General features: G+C 34.7%; 3 protein-coding genes across 5 annotated transcripts; 1 reads left to right on the top strand and 2 right to left on the bottom strand.

Moving 5' to 3' along the window:
• Nucleotides 1-13326: 13326 nt before the first annotated feature.
• On the bottom strand, nt 13327-13848 carry LOC147538653 (chaperone protein dnaJ 11, chloroplastic-like). The gene has a single exon (XM_086642988.1). It carries the CDS (start codon nt 13846-13848, stop codon nt 13327-13329), a length of 522 nt encoding a protein of 173 aa, XP_086499114.1.
• A 7955-nt stretch (nt 13849-21803) lies between these two features.
• On the top strand, nt 21804-25966 carry FIO1 (methyltransferase). 3 transcript variants are annotated; one of them, XR_015225541.1, is made up of 9 exons: nt 21804-22113; nt 22438-22649; nt 22780-23236; nt 23349-23556; nt 23708-23815; nt 23903-24043; nt 24147-24216; nt 24401-24583; nt 25614-25966. XR_015225541.1 is itself a non-coding variant. In XM_086641522.1 (8 exons), the coding sequence occupies exons 1-8, from the start codon at nt 21884-21886 to the stop codon at nt 24484-24486; spliced, it is 1512 nt and encodes a 503-aa protein (XP_086497648.1). In that variant the 5' UTR covers nt 21804-21883; the 3' UTR covers nt 24487-25966. The 3 variants fall into 3 exon arrangements, 1 of the variants encoding a protein (XP_086497648.1); XR_015225542.1 differs by having other exon boundaries at nt 21840-22113; nt 25569-25966; XM_086641522.1 differs by having other exon boundaries at nt 24401-25966.
• LOC147538652 (uncharacterized) lies at nt 24553-25755 on the bottom strand. Its single transcript, XM_086641523.1, has one exon. The coding sequence runs from the start codon at nt 25753-25755 to the stop codon at nt 24799-24801; it is 957 nt and encodes a 318-aa protein (XP_086497649.1). The 3' UTR covers nt 24553-24798.
• Nucleotides 25967-26508: the final 542 nt, after the last annotated feature.

Below are 26508 nucleotides of genomic sequence, written 5' to 3'. Positions count from 1 at the left end.
GCTTCAGGCACAGGTACGGACCCAGTGGGTCGAGATTCATGGTTATGCAATAACAACTGGTTATTCTGTTCATTGACCAAAAGACAACTCAGTAAGTGGGAGAATTTAGAGAAACGTCGCTCTCGGTATTGTGACTGCAGGACAATATCCAAGGCATGGAACGTACTCAATGTTTTATCTATCATCTGTTCATCAGTGATAATATCTCCTCCCACTTTTAGTCTGGAAACAATTTTACAAAGGCTAGAATTATAAGCAGAAATGGAAGAAAAATCTTGTAGTCGAAGATTTATAAAATCATTTCGAGCTTCTGGAAGGATGACCATCTTCAGGTGATCATATCTATCTTTTAAGATATTCCATAAAGCCAAGGGATCTTCCACATACAAATACTCTGACTTCAGGTCATCATGTATGTGACGTCTCAAAAAGCTTAAAGCATGAGCCCGTAATATTTCATCTGCATTATTCCCTTCTTCAATAGTGTTCAGGAGATTTTTGTATTTTAGATTCAGTCTAGTTTCGACTGCCCACTCCATGTAATTCTTACCTGTTATATCTAAAGCTGCAAATTCAAGTTTAGCAAGGTTAGACATTATGAAAATATGAATGAAAATATTATACCTTTCACCAGACGGAGTAGCGGCTTAGTTTGTTCGATATTTCACCGATGTTGACTTCGGCAAATGAGCAGAGTAACGGTTTCTTTCAGCTGGCTAGAGACTCATGCTGATAACGTGTTGTAAATTGTCGGTCTATTTGCTTCAATGTGTATCGATATTTGCATGTAACTTAATGGAATTAAGAGAAGGGGAAGAGATAGAGGGAATGAGCTAAAATAAAAGAGATAAACTTGAACCAAACTTTATTAGATGAATTCTTTCCAAACCTTTTCCATCTCTTACCAATTCATCTCTTACAAACTCATACAAACAATACACCTAGTACATCTATTTATAGAATGGGAGAAGTAATAGGAAGTTGACACATAACCCATGTGTTGTCACTTGCATAGTGTGTTGTCACCACCAAGATGACACTTTGCATATGGAGTTGTAGAATGGTGACACATAACCTCATGTGTTGTCACTTGCACGATGTGTTGTCACTACCAAGATGACACATTGCGTATGGAGCTCCCATGCAATGACACTTCTCATATGGAACTACCAAAAGATGACACCACATCAAGGTGGCATTATAGGAATGGTGGGCTGCAATAGATATGAATTTGGCAAGAGGAAGATAATCTTAAAGGCACCCCAAACATATACTAAACCAATAATCTTATGGGCATCCACATCCCTTTGCATAGCAAATGATTATATGGGCAACCACATACCATATAACAGGAACTTATTTTTCGTCTATTTTCATGAAGAATATGATAGAAGTTTTTCATGTACAACATGTTTTATGTGCAAAGCTATATAAAAATGAAGTACCACAGGTGGTTTATAGTTTCTCCAAAGATATACGTATGACAACGGGTTCAATGAGGTTGTTCTCTAACATTGGTCCAGATTCGAATTCCGACTAGTCTTCCATAAATTTTCATAGGAAATATAATTGAATGTGAATCACCACTGGAGTTGTTTTCAGGGTCTCAATTATTAGGTAGAGGGTGGACATGGGTTGATCCATATTTTTATACTAGTCGGATAAAAATTAAACTAATTTCACTCTAATATTAATATAGGATTTTAATCCAAAAAAAAATCTAGTCCTCTGAGTGAAATCCCTATGCAAATTCCTACATTACTTATTTCATTTTAATATCTAAACGAACTTTTTATATAAAGATTTCAAAAGAAAGGTCGAATGCAAAACCCAAAAGGTGGGACCAATTAGGAAAAACACACTCAGGAAAATATATAAATATTAATGTAAAAAAGGACTCAATTTTTAACCCTTTTTTAACGGTTGACAACATACATAATTGTGTCGTCAACAAGACAGCCTTATTTTTCTATAATTCCCTTTTTACCCTTCTATGCTGACAACATATATAAATATGGTGTTATAAGTTGTTGACAGCATATGTGTTGTGTTGTTGTTGACAACATATACCATAATGTCATGACTTGTTGTAAAACGTTGACAACATATACAATTGTGGTGACTTGTTATAAAATGTTTACGACATATATATATATATATTATGTTCTTAACAACATATATAATGTCTTAGCCAAAATATTATTTTTCCGTTAACGCGGTTGTCAAATAAAATGGATAATTTGCATAATATTTTAATTTTCGCAAAAGACAAATTAAAAAATGAATTAGTCTAAGAGCTTATGTCGAAAGCATAACAAAAAGAAGTACGGAACCATTTCTTTCTTCACAAAACAAATCGAGAAATGTTTTAGCCAAAATGTTAATGTCAGTTAATGTGTTTGTCAAATAAAAAAGAAGGCAAAACATTTTTGCAAAACAATTTTTGAGTAAAACTAAATTTGAAATTTACAAAATCGTTGAGAGCAATGTGAGATTTGTTTAGAAATTTTCGAAAATGTCTTTCACATTGATTTGGGCGGGAAATTTCATTTCAGATGCAAAGTTGTACTTTTACGAAATGAGTTTTTTTATAATATTATTCAGGCTTGGGCCTAATTTCCTATTATCCTCCAAATTTTACGTTGTATAATTATCCTCTCATTTTAAAAGAAAAACCAATTTTCACTCTTAGTCCCCATAACTATGTTTTTAGACAATTTCTCTCCTACCTTCATCATCTTCAACTTAAAAACTTTTGGTTAGACTACACTTTCATCATCTTCCATTACTTTTTGGGTTTCATATTCGTTTGTTTGATTATCATCTTAATCCATTTTGTTTGTTTGTTTTGTACATCATTGTTCCAGTAATTTTGGTCGGTTTCTTTTTTATTTTGGCCATGTTTTAGTTTTGATTGTTAATAGATCTAGTTTTAATGGGTCTCAAAAAAATTTCAGAAAAGAAAAAAGTACAAGTTTGATCTATTTTTTCGTTTTCTCTCTCATCAACTATTGGTTTTGCAGCAGTCATTATTGTTTACAAATCAAATTGTATTCTGATGAGAGCAATATGTATTTTGTTTGTTCTAATTGATATTTTGCTTTTAGAAAAATGTTGTTTACTTTTGTAACAAATACAATTCCAAATTTCAAAATTCAAAATGGCGTCATGTCTTTATCACACAATTGATTGAATTTTGGAGCAAAATACATTTTGTAACGCAAATTCACTATTATGGCCCGTCATAAGTTAGTTTTGTTCATTGCAAAATGTGTTTTGTTTGGATTACAATTGATGAGACATGAAAATGTCCCATCTGAATCTCTTAACTCGGGTTAGTTAGTCCAATTCGAGCGGTTACTCCGATGATTTGTTTGATTTTCTTTCTCAGGTCTCATTTACGGAGTTCGATGCGAAAACATCGTGATAAAGACATACTTGAGGGGCATTTTGGTCATTTTAATGACAAGGGTATTCTGGTCAATACTAATGCTCATGTGAAGGTAGGGTCCAAGACGAGTCCAACGGCAAAAACGGGAGTCGAATCGGAGTTCGAAAGAGAAAGTTAGCTCAGGTCAAACTTGTGGTAAGAAATAGTTGACCAGAACTCGAGGATGACACGTGGTGAGTAACAGCACATCAGATGGACGATGGTAGGAGCGTGCAATACTATTTCGAGACACACGGGTGTGTACCGAGGTTTGCTCGGTCGACCAAAACAGATTTAACGGTTATTGCTGCTTCCATGCACGTGGCGTCCTCCGAGTGTGTGTTGCTGCTTCTCAAACTACTCCGAGATACACTGAATCGCCCCCAATAACTGCCAGCAAACCAACCCGAGAGCTGCCTTCCTCTTTCTCTCCTATCCTCTCAAATCTTTCCAAGATTTGGGAAAGAGTTGAACGTTTAAAAACCGAAAGAAAACACAATATGGAGAGAGTTATAGAAAGTTTTAGAAATCGAGAGAGAGAAGGAAAGAATGAGAAGAGATGGCAAAAAATTTTAGAACCGAATGGAAGAGATTATATGTAAGCTGGAGTTTCCTTTTTGTAGAGAGATCCCGAAAGACAGAGATGGTAAGAGAAGATTTGGCTGAAGATGAAAGTTAGAGAGAGAGGAGATTTCGAATTCTCTATATAACAGTAACAATAAAGGAGAAAAGGTATCTTCCCACGGCTAGAAAAAGATAAGAGCACGGTTTAGAGAGAGAGAAGGAGATCACGGGTTAGAGAGAGAAAGAAATAGACAGAAACCATTTCATCATCATCACCTGTTTTTCTTATTTTTCTTTTTTGTAATCTTTGTTCTTAGTGAGAGAGAGAGAGATTACAGAGAGAGATAGAAACAGGGAGTTGTAGAGAGATTGTGTAGAGAGAGAAATTACAAAAGAAAGAAAAAAATGAAGTTTTCGGATTTGCTTATTGTTTGTTATTTGATTTACTGTGTTCTTAATAAGAAAGAGAATACAGAGAGTTCTAATAGAAAGAGAGAGAGAAACAGAAATAGTAGAGTGAGGAAGGTTAAAGAAATTAATTGGAGAAGACGAGAAAATAGGTGAGAAAATAATTTCCCCACAGGGAATCCATTTCCGGGAAGACGAGAAAATCGTTTTCCCTGAGGGTGCGTTTGGCAGAATTCTGAGAAAACAGAAGGAAATCATTTCCCTAAGGTCCTGTTTGGTATGGAAATAGCGAAAAAAAGTTCTTCATAAATTTAAATGTTTATCTCTTCGAGCATGATTAACTAATCTTTTATCTAGGGTTTTAGATGAAGTTCTTCATAATTAATTTTATCGATATGATTTGTTAATAATTTTTATTGTTTTTCATGATAAAATCTTCCGGATTTTTAGACCATTCATGGACCAAAAATCTGAGTTATATAAAGAATTTGCCAATTAAATCATAATAAATCGTTGTTAGAATTGTTAGAAGGACGGATTCGACAACCCTAGGTTCCTCCATCTCTTGAATTTTATATCATTTAAGTTTATTTGTTATCTTTATCTGAATTATATCATCAAAACCAAGTTAGATTCCAAGTTAGAATTTTAAGTTTGACTAAGTCTCTGAGGAACGAACCGGACTTACCGGAATTTATTACAACTTGACACCCGTGCACTTGCGGGTGTAGATCTATTTAAGAAATTTTTTAGGTCCAAATTTCAAACTTTAAAACGGCGCCATGTCTTTATCACACACTTGATATGTAACACCAATTCGTTGTTATTGTCTGTCATGAGTTGGTTTTCATCATCGCAAAATGTGTTTTTTACGCCAATAAACTCATCAACACGGGGACTCCTAACTTTCTTCAAGGGAACATAAATACGTCGTTTGTAAACGAAAATCCGAAATCTGTGAAAGTGAATGTGTCGTCTTTAAGCGAAAAGAATCCATTTCTAATTTTTAAAGGTTTACACTTTTTTACCTACACTTTTGTTTTGTTTTGTTTTGTTTTGATTTGTTTTTCACATTGCTATCGGTTTTCCATCGACATGATTAGAGCATCTCCAATGGGACACTCTAACAAACACTCTAAAAGTCCTAGTTGTCAAGGGCCAATAGAGATTCTCATTCCAAAATTTCAATATAGAGACACTCTAATTTTTGTTGGTCTCCAATGGAGATCTCTAAAGTGTCTATACTTAATACACATGTCCTTCTTCAATTCAATTGATAAAAAGTAGTTGAAAAGCAAGATTTTTTATTGGTTGAAATTTAAAAGTAACACTTAGAGTGTCTCAAGTAGACACTCTCATTTTAGAGTTTCTCTCTCTAGACACTCTACAATAAATGTGTCCACCTCATATTAGAGTGTCTAATAAAGTGTTCCATTGGAGATGATTTTTTAACAAAAACTCCAAAAAGTCTATGTGGCACTCTAAGTGCTAGAGATTGAGTGTCCCATTGGAGATGCTCTTAGTACCATCCAAGAAAAAGAGAACTTCCTTCAACAAAAAAAAAGAAAAAAAAAAAAAAAAAAAAGAGTGGAGGCATCTTTTCAATTTAATTCTTATAGAGCAGGTAACCGTCTTATCAAGAGCAACTCAAAACTGCATATTACTGTCATTTTTCGACCGTAGGATGAGTTTTGATGTCCAAACATCACACCATATGCATCCTTTTGATTTAGTATAAATGACGTCGGTAATTATCTTATTGATGGAAAACCGAGATCTACCATTAGAAAATATTATTTTCTTGCCAACAGCCCTTAGTTGGAGTGGTAAGAGGTATAATCTTCCACCTAAAGATCAACGGTTCGAGACACACGCTGAACAATTTAAAAAAAAATATTTTTCTTTGTTTTTAATTGGCAGGATGACTACTGACATCAAACATCTAAGTCAAAAGTATCTTTCCCATTTAGTTCAAATGAGTGCAAAAAGGAGTTTGGGTGGTTAGAAGGAGTAATTGTGGGCATAGTAGGTAGAAACAATAAGTGTACATAAAATTTCCCATATAACTTCCCTCGTAGGACTCCTTTTTCTTCATTACATACTTTTGGTATAAAGGCACCTCCAACGGAACTACAGAGTTTTGAAAAAAGCAAGAGATACCTATGAAACTAAATCAACCATCATTTTAAGAAGTTAAAAATAGGACGATGACATCAATCTCGATGAAATATAAATGTATCGTCATTATATATTTAACACCATAGAAGACGTTTCCGCTTAGGTGGGAGGAAAATAAAAGAAAATTCTTGGAAATTATCCTATTGAAAAATAAATAAGATTGCATTGTAGCTTAGTCATGTATTGTTTCAACAAAAAAAAAAAGCTTAGTCATGTATTACTCTTTCTTATGTAAATGCTCAATCCACTGATCCACTGCTCCACCACTCTTTCCTGGCAACTTGGAAACTAGTTTTATTAGCACCAACAAATTCACCAATGTTCTAGAAGCTTAATATAGTATGGTGACTCACACACCCATGGATTATTAACCTAGTGGATTTCTTCATCCCCAAGTTTGTAGCTTTAATCTATGTCAACTTTAAAAAGTCTTGTTCTTATCTCCTTAGTTGAATTTTGACCATAAAAGGTCCATCAATATAAGAATTAAGAACTGAGAAGTAAACCTTTACAATTATAATGGTAATGGTAATATAAACAGACTGATGATCTTTACTTATGATGTCGTGGTTGATGACCACTTCTATAAAATCAGACCTTGGACCCAAATTTGAATAGTTTTCATTCAACCCCTCTTGAGATAACCTTTAAGTATGGAAGATTGAATATCTCACGATTTTTTGGGTGGATTAGTTTAATCCTTGCTAATGTAATATTACATCAACATTACCCCACAAAATGTTGATTTGTTGACCAATAAACTTATTTAGTTTAATTCCTTGCTTTTCAACCAATTAAAAAAATTTGTTGTGTTTAAGTTTCCCAACTTTGTATTTTGTACACCGTTACGATTTATGAGTGTTTTGGAACTGATAAGTTGTTATAATAATTATATCAGTTTCTATGACCTTTAGGATTTATGAGTGTTTTTAAGACGATTTTTTGACTAGTCATGTATTCCTTTAACAAAAATTTGTGGTTGATCAAGTTCACCGGACACCCTATGACCTAAGTAGTTGAAATTTGAACTAAGTGTTGGAATCGGTACCTAGCTCAAAAGTAGCTGGACCGGTTTTTGGTTAATTTGATGTACCTATATTCGTTATAATCTCGAGCAAGACGTCTTGTTGGATTCGTCTCGTCGAGCTCTTGAATTTAGACTCAAATTTTGTCCAAATCCGATTCCGTATGAGTGAGTTATTACAAAATTCGTTTGGTATGGGTACCATTAACTCAAAACCGGGATTTTGAGTTATTTCCACATTTATGAAAAAGGAAATGGTTTATTTCCTTTTATAGAACCTTCCATATATTTATGGTATGTTCTTTAGAATAGAAAGGTGACTCACGTGGTTTGCACGTACGCATCGTCGCGAGGAGCCTTGGATTTTACGATCATAGATATGATCTGACGGTCAGGATATTTGGCGCTCTTAAGATAGATCCGTTGATGATCTAACGGGTGGGCGTTCAATGCGCGAGATCTTAATAGATCCGTTAAGATCTGACGGTCAATATGGCACCCGAAAACCAACAGACAAATATGACTGTTGGGAAGCATCCATTCGTCTATAGGCACCTGTCTGAAGTGTCACCAATACTTCTATAAATACCAAACAAAATACGAAAAATTTTAGCATTCAAAGTTAAGAGCATTTAGAGTTTAAGAAGTCAATTCATCTGTCGCTCTTACTGCTTGTTCTAAGTTCGCACGCTTTTAGAGAAACGAAGTACTCTCGTCGTCATACTGAAAGGTACATCCGCTGTATCCTGGGAGACAAACATCTTACTGGTTTTAGTACTAATACCAGGGTGTTCACTGTCTTAAGGAAAGAGACAACTCGACTCGGCTTTCTCTCTCTAATCTTTTATTTAATCCTTGTTTTTTAAAAAAAATATTGTTTTCCTTTTAATCTGTTTAGGATACAATATTAATTTTTTTTTTTTAGAAATAAAATTATCTCTGAATCTATTTCAGAAAGACACTCTAAAGTGTATCCCTGTTTTAATACTGAAAAAAGACGGGAAGATCAGATTCTTGGTTTTTCATAATACCAGAAAAACAACACTAAGAGGATTAAAACATCTTAAATTGTATTACTTGTGCACATCACAAGTGTTCATGGGTTCCTTCTCATTTCCATTAGTATGACTATAAAAACAAAAATTTGAATTGTGATAGCAGTTAGGAACGAAGTTTGTCAACTCATGCTTTGGCCACTAGGTGGTGCAATAGCATTTGTTTTTAACGAAGATGAAATTTACCAAGGAAATAGACCTTTGTGTTTGTGTTCTTCACGAAAAAGAAATTGACCGGTCCTCATTATGTTTTTCAGAAAAGGAAATTGAGCAACTAGAATCAATTTTCATTTATGACTACCAAGTAATACGATTATAAACATTTCTTTGTCGGTACTACTCATAATGGGTCATATTTTCTTTCACACAACTTCCTTTTTGTAAGTCTTAGGAAAGCATGAAAAATGTACATGTGACCTAATAACTAGTTGGATAGAGAGAAAGGAGAGGAGAGGAGAGGATAGAGATGAGAGAGATGGTGGAGGTTGGAGGTGGTGTTAATAGTTGGAGGAGAAGAAGAATATCTATATTTGTAAGAGTCGTTGGTGACTGTAGTCGCCGGCAACTGTTGTCGACGTGAAGAGAATAAATGGTAATGGGAGTTTACTGGAAACAAAAAGGGAAACCAAACATTTTTTCCACCCAAGTCTTTGTACCCGAAATAAATACTCCGGAAAAAAAAAATTGTTTCCTTAAAGCAGCGACCAGTAATTATTACTCCCTCCGTCCCATTTTGTTTGTAGTTTTGGGGTATCCAACTTATTAAGGAATGTTATTTATTGTTGACAAATATAAAGACATTTCCTAAATTACCCTCATTTAATATAGAGTATTTCATTAAATACAACATTGGTAGAAGCGTAGAACCAATTAAAATATTTGAATGGTATTCAAACTAAAGGGTAGTCTTGGAAGTTTCATCAAGATGAATGTTATAAAAGGAAAGTGACCAAACATTTTGGGACATCCATAAAAGGAATAACAACCAAACAAAATGGGACGGAGGGAGTACTAGGTATTGATGATCCAAATGATGGTCGTCTTTGACTAAGTTAGTAAGTCAATAAAAGACTAAGAAATGTACGGGTTAACCCATATCCAAGTAATAAGAGAGATGAATCTGAAATTGCTCTATCACCTAAGCACAAAACTGGGAAGTCAGTATGAGTTTCTTAGGCTCTTGGTGAAAACTATACTCTGGGACTTGGAGCAGTTGGGAAGTCTGTGGAAGTCGGCTCGATCCTTAAGCTTGTCTTGTCATAAGGCACGAAAAGGCGAATCTTAGTCAAGGTTTTCTCAACCTAAGTCGTGACCTGATCTAAGATCTAGAAAAGAGAAAATAACAATAGACCAAACAATTGAGGTCCTTCCGAGCTTCAAACATAGCCTGATAATAGTTAGGTTAGGTGAAAGCCTAAAACATGTCAAAAAACCAACTTGTTATATACAATTCGTAAATCACCAAAGAAGGTCTACCAAATCCGAAAGATACGCAAACAAGGAAAGATATCCGTCAGGGCCATCAAATCATGGTTTCGTCTAAGCTGGTGGATCTTCACTGCATCATCTCAACCGATCACCACAGTTCATTACTCGAGCCTATATAAACCTACCGGGTTTGCACTAATCAATCATGAAAGGTTCACCTTCTAAACACAGACTTTGAATTCAAATCTTTAACTGCAAAACGCTCCATTGACTTGAGCGTCACAGAGGATTTGGAGTTTTTGCAGGTTTTGTCCCCAGATTACAAGGAAAAATTCATTGTTTGGTTCGTTGATTCTTCATTACCTGAGTGACCAGTTAAATTCAATTTTAGACGTCATTGTTTAGCGCTAGAAGAAGGGCTGATCCCAGCAAAAATCTTCAACATTCAATACCTCAAACCTTACAACTCAGACTCTTCACAGAATCTATTGTTTACGCACTAATTATTCCAAACCCCACCACTTCTTTGACATATTTTGTCTCAAAATGTTCGGTCGGCCTGGCAGATCTCAGGGCAGAGGTGAACTAGAAATTAATAGACGAAGTTTTCAGCAAAGCGCAAAAAGGGGTGGGAGCAGCATTGATCTTGCCAGAAGGAGAGCGGGTGTATCAAGTCCTAGAGTTTAAATTTTCGGTAACAAACAACGAAGCTAAATTTAAAGCCCTACTAGCTGGGCTGAAACTGATTCTTAAGGTAGAGGCCACAAGGTTACAAGTCTTTTGCGATTTTCAACTCGTCCTAAACCATGTTTTGGGGGAGTATGAAGTCAAGGAATACATCTCACAAAATATCTAGAAATAGTAAAGGAGTTAACAAAGCAGTTCGAAAGATTTGAAATTACCATAATTCCAAGACAAGAATACTCGGTAGTTGACGCACTATCTAAGATGATACAAGGAAAGGAGATCCTCTACCTGGAGTTTTTTTTGAAACACTAGAAAAAAAAGAGCGAAAGAACAAAGTGTTAGTCGTTCATCTAACAACAGAGGGCAGTTGAATAACTCCCCTGGCCAGATACTTGAAGTATGGGGAAATGTCAACTGATGTATACGAAGCGAGAAAGTTGCCGAGGAACGACGCCTCATACGTTTTAATCGATGACTTACTATACCGGAGGCCTTTGTCATGAAGGTGTTTGACAAAGGACAAACAAAAATATGTTATTAAAGAAATGCACATAGGTCATAGGAGTAACCACGCGGGACCCAGAGTATCGGCTAGACAATTGATGATGTCGGGATATTACAGGCCTAGAATGTTGGAAGACTTTGTGAAGTTCGTGAGATACTTTGTGGAGAAAGAACGGTGATGAGTGTTAGGAAAAAGTGAGAAACAAAAAACAAATTGACAAAGTTCTACTAAAAAATTTTGCATCCTCGAAAAGTTTATTTTTTCCTTCCAAGCAAAGCAGTGGTAGTTCAACAAAAAAAAAAGCAAAGCAGTGGTATATGTCCTATCTACTCTTTTTTGTTGAAACTATGTCCTATCTGTTCAAATACTATTTGAAACTTTTACCTATTAGAAATTTTTTTTTTTTCAATAGGTTTACACTAATGGTGTGTTTGGTTGCAGGATTCCTAAGTAGGATTCCTATCAAAAGTGGGATTTGGTAGGAATCATGAATTCTTGGTCTGTTTGGCTACCAAGAATCCTAGGACTCTTGAATCCTAAGGATTCCTAATTCCAAAATTTGTATTGGACCAAAATCCCACCCTACCCCCTAGGATTTGCTAGGATTTTGGATTAATAAACCTAAATTTCAAACTTAAAATCAACAAAAATTTATTTCTCTTCTAAAAAATCATTATTTTGGTTCAAAAATCATTATTTTTTTTTTCAAAAATCAATATTTTTTTCAAAAATCATTATTTTGGTTCAAAAATCATTATTTTGGTTCAAAAATCATTATTTTTTTTTCAAAAATCAATATTTTCAAAAATCATTATTTTTTTCAAAATTATTATTTTTTTCAAAAATTATTATTTTTTTCAAAAATTATTATTTTTTTTCAAAAATTATTATTTTTTTCAAAAATCATTATTTTTTTTAAAAATCATTATTTTTTCAAATATCATTATTTTTTTTCAAAAATCAATATTATTTTTAAAAATAAATATATTTTTTTAAAATCATTATTTTTGAAAAAATAATGATTTTTGACTTTGTAGAAGGAATAACTATTTTTTGAAAAAAATAATGTTTTTTGAAGAATAATGTTTTTTGAAAAATATAATGATTTTTGAAAAAGTATAATAATTTTTGAAAAAAATAATGATTTTGAAAAAAATAATGATTTTTGCAAAAAATAATGATTTTTGCAAAAAAATAATAATTTTTGAAAAAATAATGATTTTGAAAAAAATAATATTTTTAAAATAATTATTTTGTAGAAAGAAATATCTATTTTTGAAATTTTCGTGAAAAAAATAGGTTTAATGAAATTTCAGTTACCTAGAGACAATATTTGAATGAGATTTGTTTTTGGGATATTATTCATGAATTTGAAGGATATTATTTTAATTAGAATCTTATTTTATAAGAATCCAAATATAAAAGACAAACAAACCAAAAGATTTTAAATGAAGGAATCAAGAATCCTAGAATTTTTATTGGTTACCAAACAAACCAAAAGAAATCATTTGGATTCATGAATTCGTGGAATCATGAATCCCAAGGACTCATGAATCCGTGGATTCATGAATCCTGCAACCAAACACACCATAAACTTATTTTTAGCCCACAATTGTGTAGGAAACGAAGGTACTAAAATATGTTAGTGTGAAGTACATGGTCAGTAAGAATAGATTTTAGAACTATTTTCATAACAAAGAACCTAATAGAAAGAATATTCACAGTTTCCCTTTCTTCTTTTTTTTAATCACTTTTGTGCTCTTTAAACTTCTAAAACAACTAATAACAACAATATACATCATAAATATCTACAATTCTGAGAAATCTGATCTTCAAATTGAAGATCCAACACTGGCATTTCTCATAGAATTTGATCTTCATTATCTCCTCTTTAATCACTGATTCTGAATTTTTGATTGTTCTTCTTCCATTATTAAGCTTCAAATGATGAAACTCTCTGTAATTCTGATCTGTTTTTTTTTTTTTCTAACCATCTAATCTTTGATCAAACGTGAAAACAAAGTAAAGAACTAAAAAGACCTAATCACTACCAGCACTGATCAGTTTCCCAATTTCTACTTGTATACATAGAAGATTGTTTATAAGTGGAGGAATTAGAAACAGAAAATGAAAATTGTTGCCTGAATAATTTCCGATCATAATCAGCTCGTTTATCAGGATCTGATAAAGTTGAATAAGCAGAATGAATCTTAATAAAATCATTAGCACAACTATCTTTCCGATCTATTGTAACAACATCTGGATGATAAGATCTAGCTAATTTCCGATAAGCAGATTTGATCTCATTTCCAGTTGCTCCCATCGGAATTCCAAGAACTTCGTATAATGATAATGAAGAAGAAGAGATGTTTGATTTTAGATATGGTAACCTTGATGATGTCGTCTCTGCCGCGGCGGTGGTGGATGTGGCAGAGGAACTAGCGACGGTGAAACGGCGTGATCGGAATCTGACGAACGACGGTGGAGATGAAGAATTGATTAATTTTCCGGTGGTGAATTCAGGGGAAGAGGGAATATTTGAAGGAGAAGAGGATTGAACAGCAAACATTATAACTATATGAAATTGATGAAATAAAAAGGGAAAGATGATAATGGTATTTATAGGTCTTGTTTGGACTCTTTTGTAAATAAATTCGAAAGAGGAGGTAGAAACAAAATATGTAAGAGTTAGAGGGGTTAAATTAAGAATATTGATTACTCTATCCACTTTGCTGAGTCATCGTTCCAAGAATCCGTGTTTGCCATTTCCTGTTATTCTGTTTATACCTATTTTTCTTTCACTCGTGATTTGACATTGGAATTGGGATCCTAAACTCCTATATAGAATGTTGAAAGAAACCCTAAAAATTTTAATTTCTAAGAATTTGTAGATTCGGATTGAGAAGAAGGACGTGCGTATATCAATATTATAAAATGTATTTATCCGGATTTGGATATATATGTATGTATATATTAATGTTTAGCAATTCGAAAATCTAACGAGGATGGATCTATTAGACCATCGTAGTTGTGGCTAACATATCTGAATAAGGCAAACAAATTGAGTTGGCGGATTTAGCGGGTTTAAAAAATAACATGTTGAAAAGTTGGGGGATTTTCTTCATGCACGATTTTCTTGATATTAAAGGCTTAAAATTAAATTCTTTTTCGATTGAGAGAAGTGCTCACGGTCTTAATACCATATAAGAAGAAAAAAAAAACGTTACAGATCTTGCTTTCGTAAAAGTTCATGAATGGTTTGTTGCTTATGTCGAAGAAAAATAAAAATTAGAGTTATTTTATGCATTGTGAAAATTGAATATAGAATATCTAATTGTGTTCTAAATCAATTTAAATCTCTTAGGCCATGTTTGGCGCGCGGGAATCGCGTGGGAATGGAATGTGATTCCTGGGAATCACAATCCTGATATTGTTTGGCTCGCGGGAATGCAGTGGGAATCTTATTTCCGGGGGAATAGAATTCCCTCAAAATGGGGTAATAGCAAACCCAGGGAGGGGGGTGGGTTTGTGATTCCCATTCCCGGGAATGCTTTGTTTTAATATTTATAGACCAAATTATCCTTAATAAAATATTAGAATGACTATTATTAAAATCGTCCTCCACACAATATCACAACTAAAAAAATTAAAAACCTATGGTTAGCCACCACCATAGCAATACTTTCTCTCGCTCAAATGTAACTTTTTCTCCCTCTCTAGTTTTTTCTCTCTTCTCTTTTTCTTTTTTCATTACAATCGATTTCATAATGTTTAAAAAGAAAAAAATTTAGCCATGACCTTTATTTATTTTAAATAATTTTTTTTAAATGGTCAGCGTCCCTCGAACCTTTGACCTCCGAAGTGGAAGATTATACCTTTTACGACTCCAACCAAAGGTTGTTGGCATTTAAGATACTATTTAATTGGTGTGTCATGTTACTATTTCATATCTGCAATTTTGAATAAATAATACTGATTAAAGTACATAATAAAATTGACGTTTTATTTATGTAGTTTAAGGATATAATAAGAATTTTACAAAAAATTATATTCCGATTCCTACACGAACCAAACACCAAGTTAGGAATCTATCAGGAATCGAATTCCTATTCCTGGCCAAACCAAACATCAAACTGAATAATCTGATTCCCGGGAATCGTGTTACGAGAATGTGATTCCTGGGAATCACATTCCATTCCCGTCCGCCAAACATGGCCTTACGGTTTGCACATAAACCACATTTTAATCACTAAACTATAACTTGAGTTATATCCTTGTTTATGTTAAAGATTCAAGCCTAGAATTAATACCATAACTTTTCACGTTTCTATCTTTGGTTCTTTGTATTTTTGTCATTAATGCGTTGAAGGACGATCCTCCTTGCCTTATGAGGATCATTGAGTTTTGTTTATGTACTTCGTGTTAAAAATGAAATTCATAAAAGAAATATTATCAATGTAACTGTGTTAATTCTAAAAAATAACGATAGAAGAGACTGCAAATTGTATCTTATTCCAAATCTAAATAGAAATTAATTGTCTGCCGAGCGTGAAAAAATTCATTAAGAGAGAGATAATTGATTCAGAAAAAAAAAAGCCGTTAAATTCGTGTAGATTTGAGTTAACATCACTCAAATTCCAAATCTATCAACGAAAAATCATAAGTTCATTGCACATATCTATCTTATGATCTTCCCTTGATGTACCCTTTAAACTTATCCAACTTGATATTTGACTACACGGTCTGACTTATAGTCCCCACCCCAATTAAAATCCACAATAAAGGAAGAAATAAGAACATCAAACAAACGGATAAGAATGTCCTTCTAGCCAACCGGGCCCCTCCCTAGCTAACACTCAACATCTCCCATATGAACTTAATAAATTAGGATAGATATGTGTTTATAGAACATCACACGGTTCTTACTTGCATTTTTGGGTCCATCTCTTTTGTTACTAAAACAACCTATTTATTCGAAGTTGAATCTAAAGATGCGATGTCGGTATCTACAATATGTACAATCGAAGTTAGACAACTGTCCCAACAATAGTGACAGAACAGTTGTCTGGTTCGTGTCTGCAATTAGACTACTTCACGTATTTACATTCAGAACAAGTGAAATTACAGAAAAATGATATAACAATATCTTTTCCAAAACGTTGTGAAATCTAGTGAAACTAAGATAGAGGGAGAGTCTAAAGCAGTTAATATTTGTTGAAGGAAATATGGTTTAAGAGACATCTCGTGAGGATCTCTCATTATTTCCGAACAAAAATGTGAACCTTACCTATCTAAGATGGAATGACGAAGATTAGACATTATTTGAACCTCCTTCGAGGGAGACTGGTCATTTTTTCGCGCACACTCCTAGACCCTCCCTCTCAAATGAGACATTAGTGAGACACTAATGTTGCATTGTATGATTTTAACGATTATTACCTTGAATTGAGGCCAATGGTGGGTAAGGTAGAGTTTACTATCAATATGGGGAAACCATGGTAAATTCACATCACTAAAAACCATGGGTAACAAAAAGGGATCCATGAAAAGAACCATGGATATGTTTATGGCACAGGGATGCATGGATTTGTTTATGGTTAGACCAAATGAGCCGACCATCTCATCCATAAACATAGATGAATATACCAAAGTGAGAGTACCAAAAGAAGAGAATACTGGGGAGCTCATGCTACAAAAGAGTTTAAAAACTACATTACTGAAATTGGTATCACAATATTTTCTGAGAGTACTGATATCTTATCTACTGTGAGCCTCGCATTAATTGAGTGGTAATATTTCTATTGAAGAAATCAGAATTGGAGTTTTAGGATTTAAAAGTGTGGGGAGGGTTAACCTTACCACTTCTATGAATTACTTATCACGTGGTTTGCCACTTTACTTTTGAGTAGTTCTTTATTGTAATTAGTGTTAGAGCATCTCTAATGGGACACTCAAACTCTAAAATTTAGAGTGCCAGTTAGGACTTATAGAGATTTTGTTAAATTTTTTTTTTTCGATGGGACACTCTATTAAACACTCTATGATGATGTGGAGCATTTATTAGTAGAGACTCTCAAGAGAGATACTCTAAAATTAAAGTGTCTCATTGAGACTCTTGTCATTTTAAAATTCTAACCAATAGAAACCCTTGCTTTTTCACTTTTTCTCTATTGAATTAAAGAGTGACATGCGCATTAAGTAGAGGTATTTTAGAGATCTCCATTGGAGACAAACAAAAATTAGAGTGTCTCTATATTGACACGTAGGAAAAAAAAAATCTTCATTGATACTTGACAACTAGGACTTTTAGAGTGCTTGTTAGAGTGTCCCATTGGAGAATGTCATGGAAACAAAATGTATATATTTTTTGTCACGTGCTAAAGTGCCAAGACAAACCTTCAACTCGGGTCTTAATTATATTGTTTTTTTTTTTGGAGAATTCGACTACAAAGAGGCCTAAAGTCCGACAACAAAGAGGTCTAAAGTCCGACAAATTATTACATTATTTATAGCCTAAATAACATAGGATAAATCTTGATGGCAAACTGCTTCCAATAAAACTCGATCCCACGACTTCATGGACTTAAGAGGGGTGTCCAACCATTACACTAAAAGATGGTGGACTTAATTATATTGTTGTTACTTTAGGTAATGGGTGAGGGTTTCGTGAAGATTCTAATTACTATAGTCTAATTAAGCATTCAAGGTCAAACTAGGATTAACCCGTCAATTTCAAATTAGAATCATATTTAGCAGTCAATGTCAAAATAGAATGTGATTAAGAAAAAATGACAAAATAGAATGAGATCCATCTAAGGTCAAAGTTTGCCAATAAACTGTGTACTAGAAAGGAAGAACATAACAAAGACATTCAGATAACTAAGATCGAAGTTTGTATTAATCAATCTTCCGTTCGTCCCTGATAGTCATTGATTCTAATCCGTATTATTATTTAAATATACTTTTGTTACCAAATTTGGAAGTAGTTGTAAGAAAAGATTCAGATATTGTTTCACACTGGAAAACTTATTATCTATTTTGATTATCTTCTGCGCTACCTCTTTTCCTTTCTATAATAATTTTCTATTAATTTCTTATTTCATGTCGTTTTCCTTAACATTCTTCTAATATTTTAATATAAACAAAAAAAAGAGCAAAAGACTTTGAACAAAAAAAAAAAGCAAAAGAGAGAAAGGTATCCTTCACTTACAACAAAAGATATGGCCTCAAAATTTTGAATTCACGTTTTCCTCATGGTACATAATCTTGATTACATAGTTGATCAAAATATACCTACTAATTACCTTTTTAATGGAGAAAAAATAATTACAAGAGGGACACACAAAACGTTAATGCTTCGATTAAGTATCATTAGTGCAATAGTTAACAATGATAATTAGTATTATGTCCGGCTTCCTACAATGGAAGAAAAAAGGAAAAGGTCATGAAGGAATTCCCTATTATAGTCTACTTTCTCGTTTGTGCATATATTGGTCAAAATTGGTCCACTGGTTATGTATATATTATTCTCCATACTCCTTTTCTCCCTTTCTTAATACACTATTTTTCTAGTTGGAAAACTACATTTTTAGTTAAAAAATATCAACTAATATGGACTTCAATGTTGTTTTTAGCAAAAAAATATTTATTTTTCAAAATCAAATTTATCTTAAACAAAATCAAATTTGATAGTCTTTTGCAAAGTGTTACAGATTATATACAAAGGGAATTATAGCAAATGTACTGCGCTCGACTAAAAAAACATTTTCATGTTCCTTTGGACTAAAGCCTCATAAAGCTCTACTTAGAGCATCTCCAATCTCAGCATGTCTTAGGCCGAAAAAATCACTTTTCACCCAAAATTTTCAACTTAAGCTCAGTCTTAAAAATTCAGCTCCAACCTTAAAAATTCAGCTCCAGCCCCAGCCTCAGCCTCTCTTGAGGCCGAAAATTTGAATTTGAATTTCTCTCTTTTCTAACCATCCAACAACCATATTAAATTTCTCATATTTCTCTATAAATACATCTCTCTTTCTCTACAAACTTCATCTTCTTCTTTCTCTACAACTCATCAAACTTCATCTTTTTTTTTTCTAAATGAATCTCGATTTTACGTTATTATCTTGCTGATGGGATATAACCTCAGTCGGGTACTTTAGTTAAAACTATTTCTAATCCATATGGCCCAAAAGAAGCATACTTTGCCAAAATACAAGAGTCGGTTCGAAAAGACGTTGAACGAGCCTTTGGTGTACTGCAAGCTTGTTGGGGAATTATTCGAATGTCACGTTGGTGGGATGTAAAGACCCATAAGTAATATTATGAAGGCATGTATCATAATGCATAACATGATTATTGAAGACGAAGGTCCAAATGCTACAACCAATGTTGAGGGATGTGAAATGGGTCTGATACATCGTGGAGAAAATTTACCAGACGAAATGGTTGAACGTATTGGTCGAGTTAGAAGCCAGGAAATTCATACTTGGTTGAAGACAGATTTTGTTGAACACTTATGAAATACGAGATCTAACGACGACAATGAATAGATTTTGGTCATTAGATTGTTAGTAATGTATTTTGGATCATTGGATTATAGTAATGTGTTTTGATCATTGGATTATTAATGCAAAAGTCGGTTTGATTTAATGTATTTTTTATTATTAATGTATTTTTTTAAGTTAAGATAATTTACATTTACAAAAAAAAATAGGAGGAGGATATGGCCGTTGAATAATCCAACGGCCAAGATGATCCCAACGGTCATGTTGGTGACACTTCAGTTGCCCCTAATGTTAGGGGCGACTGAAGCAGTCGGTTGGGGCTCCGCCTCAGCCTGGCTGAGATTGGAGATGCTCTTAGGAGGAGTTAATCCTCGTCTGTTCGTTCTATATTTTAATCACAAGGGCCACAACTATAAAAAAAAAAAGATGTGATAGAGAAAGGGTGATAAGTAGAGAAATCTTGATGCCACAAAATGCTCCATAAATAGGTGGAGAAAAATAGAACTTTGGACTTGCATGGAATAATGCAATTGATTTTATGTGCATACAACTTAGAATCCTAGGTTGTGTTTGTTTTTCTATATTTAAATTTGAATTGGTTGAACTGAATTGGTTGAAGTATTTTAGAAGTAAGATGTTTGTTTTTCAAATCTGAAAAATTGGGTCTAAATTACTACTTTTACATTTATACCCTCATTGATATTCTTAAGAGAAAATAGAAGAAATCCTACCTTTAACTTTTTCACTTTCTCCTCTCTCCTCCCCTCTTTTTCTCCAAACGGAATCGCCATGATTTTACATAGAGAAGGTCAAATCACAAGGTGAAAGATGATCAATGAGAGAGAGGGAAAGAGATTTAACAAAAATAATTGGGGACCTCCTGGTGTACTCCCTGACACACTCCAACTTTCACCCCCAATTTTATGGTTAGACTTTTTCCCCTCCATCTTTTTTTAATTTAAAATTGGCGTTTTTTTTAGTAATTTTAAAGTAGAACATCCTAACTTAAAATCTTGCTTTTTTAACAAAAAAAAACTTAAAATCTTGCCTTCACTCTTCGCCCTAAGAACAATTATACATCTTAAAGACCATAGAACAACTCTAAAGGCTATAATGGACTAATCTACTTTTAATTATATCCTTAATGACACGGTTCAATACTTGATTGATTTCTACAACCCCAATTGTCGAATTTGTGACCTCTGAATTTTCGAAGTTAATGGAGCAAGACCCTGTTTCTCTTGTACCACCTGCAAAAGAAAAGTAGGAGATGAATTGGATGGAGATGTCGAGGGATAATTGGATAGGAATCTAGGATTTGAGGTAGAGAGGGTTCGCAAGAAAAAAAAATTCAGCAAAAAGCAAGCAAGAAAATTTGGAGAACAGATGGGAAAAGGGGGGGGTGAAAGTAACGAAGGGAAATACGAAGGTAGCGAAGAAGAGGGGCATAGGTATACAAAGGAGAGAGAAGGAAGATTGAGAAAGAAAAAAGAGCACAGAAAAATAGTTGCGAGCCTCCCTTACCATCGACAGTGGAAACCAACAGTTGGATCCAGATCCAACCATCTTTCTCCCTCGACCTTCATGTGGGCAACAATTTTAACTTCTTCTTCACACTCTCTCTTATTTCGTGGTGGTTGGTTTAACAAACACTTGGTTCAAATCAGTGGACCAAGTCAAAGAATAAGATTGAGGCTGGGTGGTAACAATAGTGGTGCTTATAGCCAACAACTGGTAGCCCAGTTGGTAAGTGCATATACTCCGTAATGTGGAGGTCCAAGGCTCCATCCTGTGGAAGTGCAAATCCAGGAATATTGAATTTGAGTATAAATAAAGTAGTTTATGTAGGCCTTAGGCCATTTCATTCCGTCAGGCTTTAGGCCCGTTCATTCCGTTGGGTTTTAGGCCAGTAGTATTTCAGTAGTTATCGTGCTTATCACATCGTATCGATGTATTAAAAAAAGAAAAAAAATTAGTGGTGCCTATATAACTTCCCTAGATAGGGTGAGTCAATGAGGTAAAGTTACATGGGTTTTAAGTGCCTATACATACAGGAGAGAGAGAGAGAGAGTTTGTGTGTGTGTGGATTTGAAGTGTAAAATGGGTGGGAGCAAGAAAAGGAGGAGAGTGGAAGAACGTCAAACGATACACCCCCGGAACAAGTACTCTGAAAATCCACCGGACTTTGGATTATTGGCGTCCAAGTATCCATCTTTCCACCAATTCGTCTTCTACTCTAACAATGGACGCCCAAGGATTGATTGGACCGATTTCAATGCCACCCGTGAACTCACTCGAGTTCTACTCCTTCATGACCATGGTCTCACCTGGTACTACTACTAACTCTTTCCTTTTCTGTAAGATGTAGTTTTTAGACAACTTAGGGTTTACTTCTAATTGAATTAGTTGTATGAAATCCAAGTTGATGAACTTGGGTATTTGTTATTATTAAATTTTAAATTCTGGGTTTTCTGAAATAACAATCAAATTACTTGATTTTGTACATTCTCCTCCAAATTGGGATTTTCTGATTTAGGTAGTTTTATCTGAGATGTGTATAAAAGTGGTTAATTTTAGGGTTAATTAGTTAATAGTTTCCACAATCTAGACTTTATAATTGTATGGTTCTGAGATGAAGATCATAATCTTCTCAGGTGGATTCCTGATGGGCAGCTCTGCCCTACAGTACCTAACAGGTCAAATTACATCCACTGGATAGAAGATTTGCTCTCTTCGGATATTATTGCGAAAATGAACACTCTTGGTGGTGGAGATAAAGTGAGGGGTTTTGATATTGGAACTGGAGCAAACTGCATTTACCCTCTTCTGGGTGCATCCCTTTTAGGTTGGAGTTTTGTTGGATCAGGTCAGCTTCTTCTGTTTTTCAATTCATGTTTCCTCTACTGTAGAAGATGCAACGTTAATAATATTAGGAATCGAAAATATAATATGAGGCCAAGTAGGTAAATATCATCTTGGTGAGGTTTGTTTTGCAGATGTAACTGACATAGCCCTAGAATGGGCGGAAAGAAATGTCAAGAGCAATCCACATCTTTCGGAACTAATAGAAATTAGAAAGGCTTGCAACGCTGAGGAAAACCTCCCTCGGGATGAAACTGCTCATGGTCATTCGGACTCTACTGGAACAAAACCAAGTTTAGACGGGACCATTGGAGACATGACGGGTTCGTTGTGTTTGAAGTCGTCGGATGTGAATTCAGACTCTGAGAAGGACTATAATGGATCAAGTGTACTTCTTGGTGTTGTCAAGGATGGGGAAAAGTTTGACTTCTGTATGTGCAATCCGCCATTTTTTGAGAGCATGGAAGAGGCTGGACTAAACCCCAAAACGTCATGTGGTGGGACACCAGAGGAGATGGTTTGTCCTGGGGGAGAAATGGCTTTCATTTCTCGTATTATTGAAGATAGTGTTGCTCTGCAGCAGTCATTTCGGTAAGCCTTTTTTCGAGGCCTTGGTTCCATCTTTTTCTTAATCAGTAGTAGTTTTTTCTGAAATTATTTTATCATCTCATAATTTATTAGTTTCAACCGTAATTTATTATAGGTGGTACACTTCCATGGTTGGGAGGAAAACAAATCTCAAGTTCCTAGTATCGAAGCTTCGGGAGGTGGGAGTCTCAATTGTGAAGACTACTGAGTTTGTCCAAGGCCACACAAGCCGATGGGGGATTGCATGGTCTTTTGTTCCTCCAGCCAAGAAAATTGTGTCATCTCTCGTACCCGCAAAGAACAATATGTCCTTCATGCTTGAGGTCCATAATTCGCTTTAAAAACATCGATATTCTGTTTCTTAATCATAAATATAGCTGTGCATAGAAATATATTTGGTTTTCTGCTTCATTTTCACCTCACTGTTTGGTACACTTCCCTCCTTTGTATTGAATTGCAACTTACTGCTTTCAGGGTATTCAACGTCAAATAAGTGCCTTACACATTTTAAAATCCGTGGAGTCCTATTTCCTTGCAGTTGGTGCATCTTGCAAAACTAATTTAACATTGTTCGTTGTCGATGTAAGATATACCATCATTGTAACTTCAAACTTTTTGTTTTATATTGCTGTGCCTTATCTAAATGCAGAAACTTTTCATTTTTCAAAGGTCACAGTATCCAATGAATACTGTCATTCAATTCTAAATAATGGGCCGTCAATGGAGCTTAATGGAACCACCAGTAGCGAACTAAGACAGGAATCCTCCAATGGCTCAAGCCAGTCGGATGAACTATGCTTCCGGATCTCGGTATGTTTGCCCTTTGTATTTTTCCCCTCTCGGCTTATTAGTTATGATAAATACTGAAGCTGAATCCAAATTTAGTTATTGATTAAATTATTTCTACATCTAGGTATTTCAGCAGATTCCTGGAACACTTCTAGTGAAGGGTTCTTTACAACATAAAGGAAGTCCTGTGTCTGGTTCGCACCGCTTCACTTGTCATTAGTTATTAGTATTTATTGTCATTCATGTGAATGGATTGGAACTCTTTTCTACATCAATACAAGTTCAGACTTTGTTATCTGATTGCTGGTTGCTCTCTCTCTCTCTCTCTCTCTCTCTCTCTCTCTCTCTCTCTCTCTTTCTCTCTCTCTCTCTCTGCAGGAGCCTTCTCTTTGATGTTTCAACAGCTAGAGGAAGCTCTGAAGAAGGATTTTTGTAGACAAAGCAAGACGTCGGTGGATGGATAATTCCAACCTTGGTGTGCGAAACTCTAGTACAAGTAGACACACTGAATATGCAAACTAAGATCACGATGAACAAAATCAATCTTAACAATTCAATCATGTAAGTTTTAGCGCTACCCTTTACCCTGTTTACTAGTATAACGGACTTAACAATGTTTTAAAAGTTTATGATAAATTGATTTATCATTTTTAACTTCTTTCTAGAACGAGAATAGTATAGAGTTACAATCATTCTTCTGTCCTAATGTTTCTTTATAATGAAAGAAGATAACTTTAATCCTCTTCTAAGATTCCTTTCATAATCCATACCGGCTTTCATGCCTTCCCATCTAGTCTTGCTTGTGTAAGCCCAACACAAGCATCAACGAAATCCTCGTTAATAAAATCAGTAGAATAAACCTGTAATCGATCTGCCAAACCCCGGGAGAAGCATTGAACTATAAAAAGCTTAGCATATGCATGTATCCTATTTGTAACTGGTTTCACACACACCACCGGGTTATCGGGTTGTGGAGTAACAGTGTTCTCTACCCTATAGAAGAATTTCCTAGCTGAAACCGGAGGTTGCTCACTCAAAAACTTTAAGTTGCTCTCGAATTTTGTCGAAGGCAAGTCGGTGTCAATCCAATTGTCCTTCAAATATCCAGAACTCCATAATGCACTACCAGCCTTTGGTGCTGGTGACTTCCTAGGTTTCCATACACATATAACTCTCTTAGGAAGCAATTCAGCTACTGTTTTTTTGAAAACTTGATCATCTTGGTGGATCAAGAACTCGCCTAGTTGCTCCTGTAAGTACTTATCGAACTCGGGTGGATCTTGATGACCAAATTCAGTCCGTACCTCAAGGATTATAATCTCCGATACTGTCTCAGATATAAACTTCTTGATATCGTTGATCACGACGTCAAACCCATAAGTCAGAAGGATTCCGTGACAGACCCGACGATCTTCTTGAACTCGAATATCCAAGACCCGGGTACCCAGAGCTAGCTGTTCGTAGATAGATAGAGATTGACATTGAGCAAATGGACGAGAAATGAATCTAATTCCTATTTTGTTGGTTGCTGAATCATGGGTACCAGGCCAAACAATCTTATTTATGTGAATTTTCTTTGGGTCTAAACCAGACATCCAATTCTTCCGATCTGGAGGGCGATAATCTGATCCAGGGAATTCATAACCAGCATTGTTTTGAAGATCAGACAGAGTCTTCGCTTGGATTGAAATCATTTGTCGTCTTTCCACTTGTTTCGATATTTGGGTACCCATTTCCTTCAATCAAAGAAGAAGAAGAAGAATAAAAGTATTCTTCTTCTTCTTCTAATTGTAGTACTTGTTCTTTTCCTTTCCCTTTCCTTGTTAACTTTATATTAATGGTGTAAACTTTGAAGAAGAAGCTTTGGATTTTGTGGATAATTATATATGACATTGTTAAGGTAAGACAGACAGTTTTAGTGAGAGAAGGAAGAAAGTTAATGTTTATTGGTGTTGGATGTGATTGGTTTTCTTGTTAGTTTTTGTGTTTGGGTTAAACATCATTTCTAGTTTACTTTTATTGGGCCACCTGTTTGGTTTCCCATACTTTTCTCTCTTTTAGTTTGTTATTGTGTACTTTCCATTTCTTGTCCTTTCATTTGATGTTATCTTCAGAGCAAGAACAAAGCATTATCCTCAGATCTACCATCACGGCGATAACTCATCAGTATTTATGAATTCATAAACCATTCCCATGAGAGAAAGACGAACAAGAATGAGGGAAAAGTTAAAAGCGAGAGAAAGAAAGAGACGAGTAGGGCTAGTCCTGGCCCAAAGCAAATAAGCCTCTTCTCGACCAATTCTAGGGTTGTTCAGGCCGAATTCTAGCCCGCATTGGTTTGGCATAGACAAACAAGAGTCTTCCTGCAGTCATGGGTTGTGCTTATGTCTCGCTTCATGTGATAGGAGGTTCGAGTCCGCCCAAATTTCAAGGCCTAGATCATCTCAAATGCAAAAGTACAAAAAAAAAAACTCTATTAATCTTGT

This window comes from Eschscholzia californica, unplaced genomic scaffold (genome assembly GCF_041429995.1).
Source record: "Eschscholzia californica isolate CP2 unplaced genomic scaffold, dmEscCali1.0.p SCAF_5, whole genome shotgun sequence".
NCBI classification, from domain to species: domain Eukaryota; kingdom Viridiplantae; phylum Streptophyta; class Magnoliopsida; order Ranunculales; family Papaveraceae; genus Eschscholzia; species Eschscholzia californica.
Note: the sequence above shows the minus strand (reverse complement) of the source record. Positions and strands in the feature narration are given on the sequence as shown.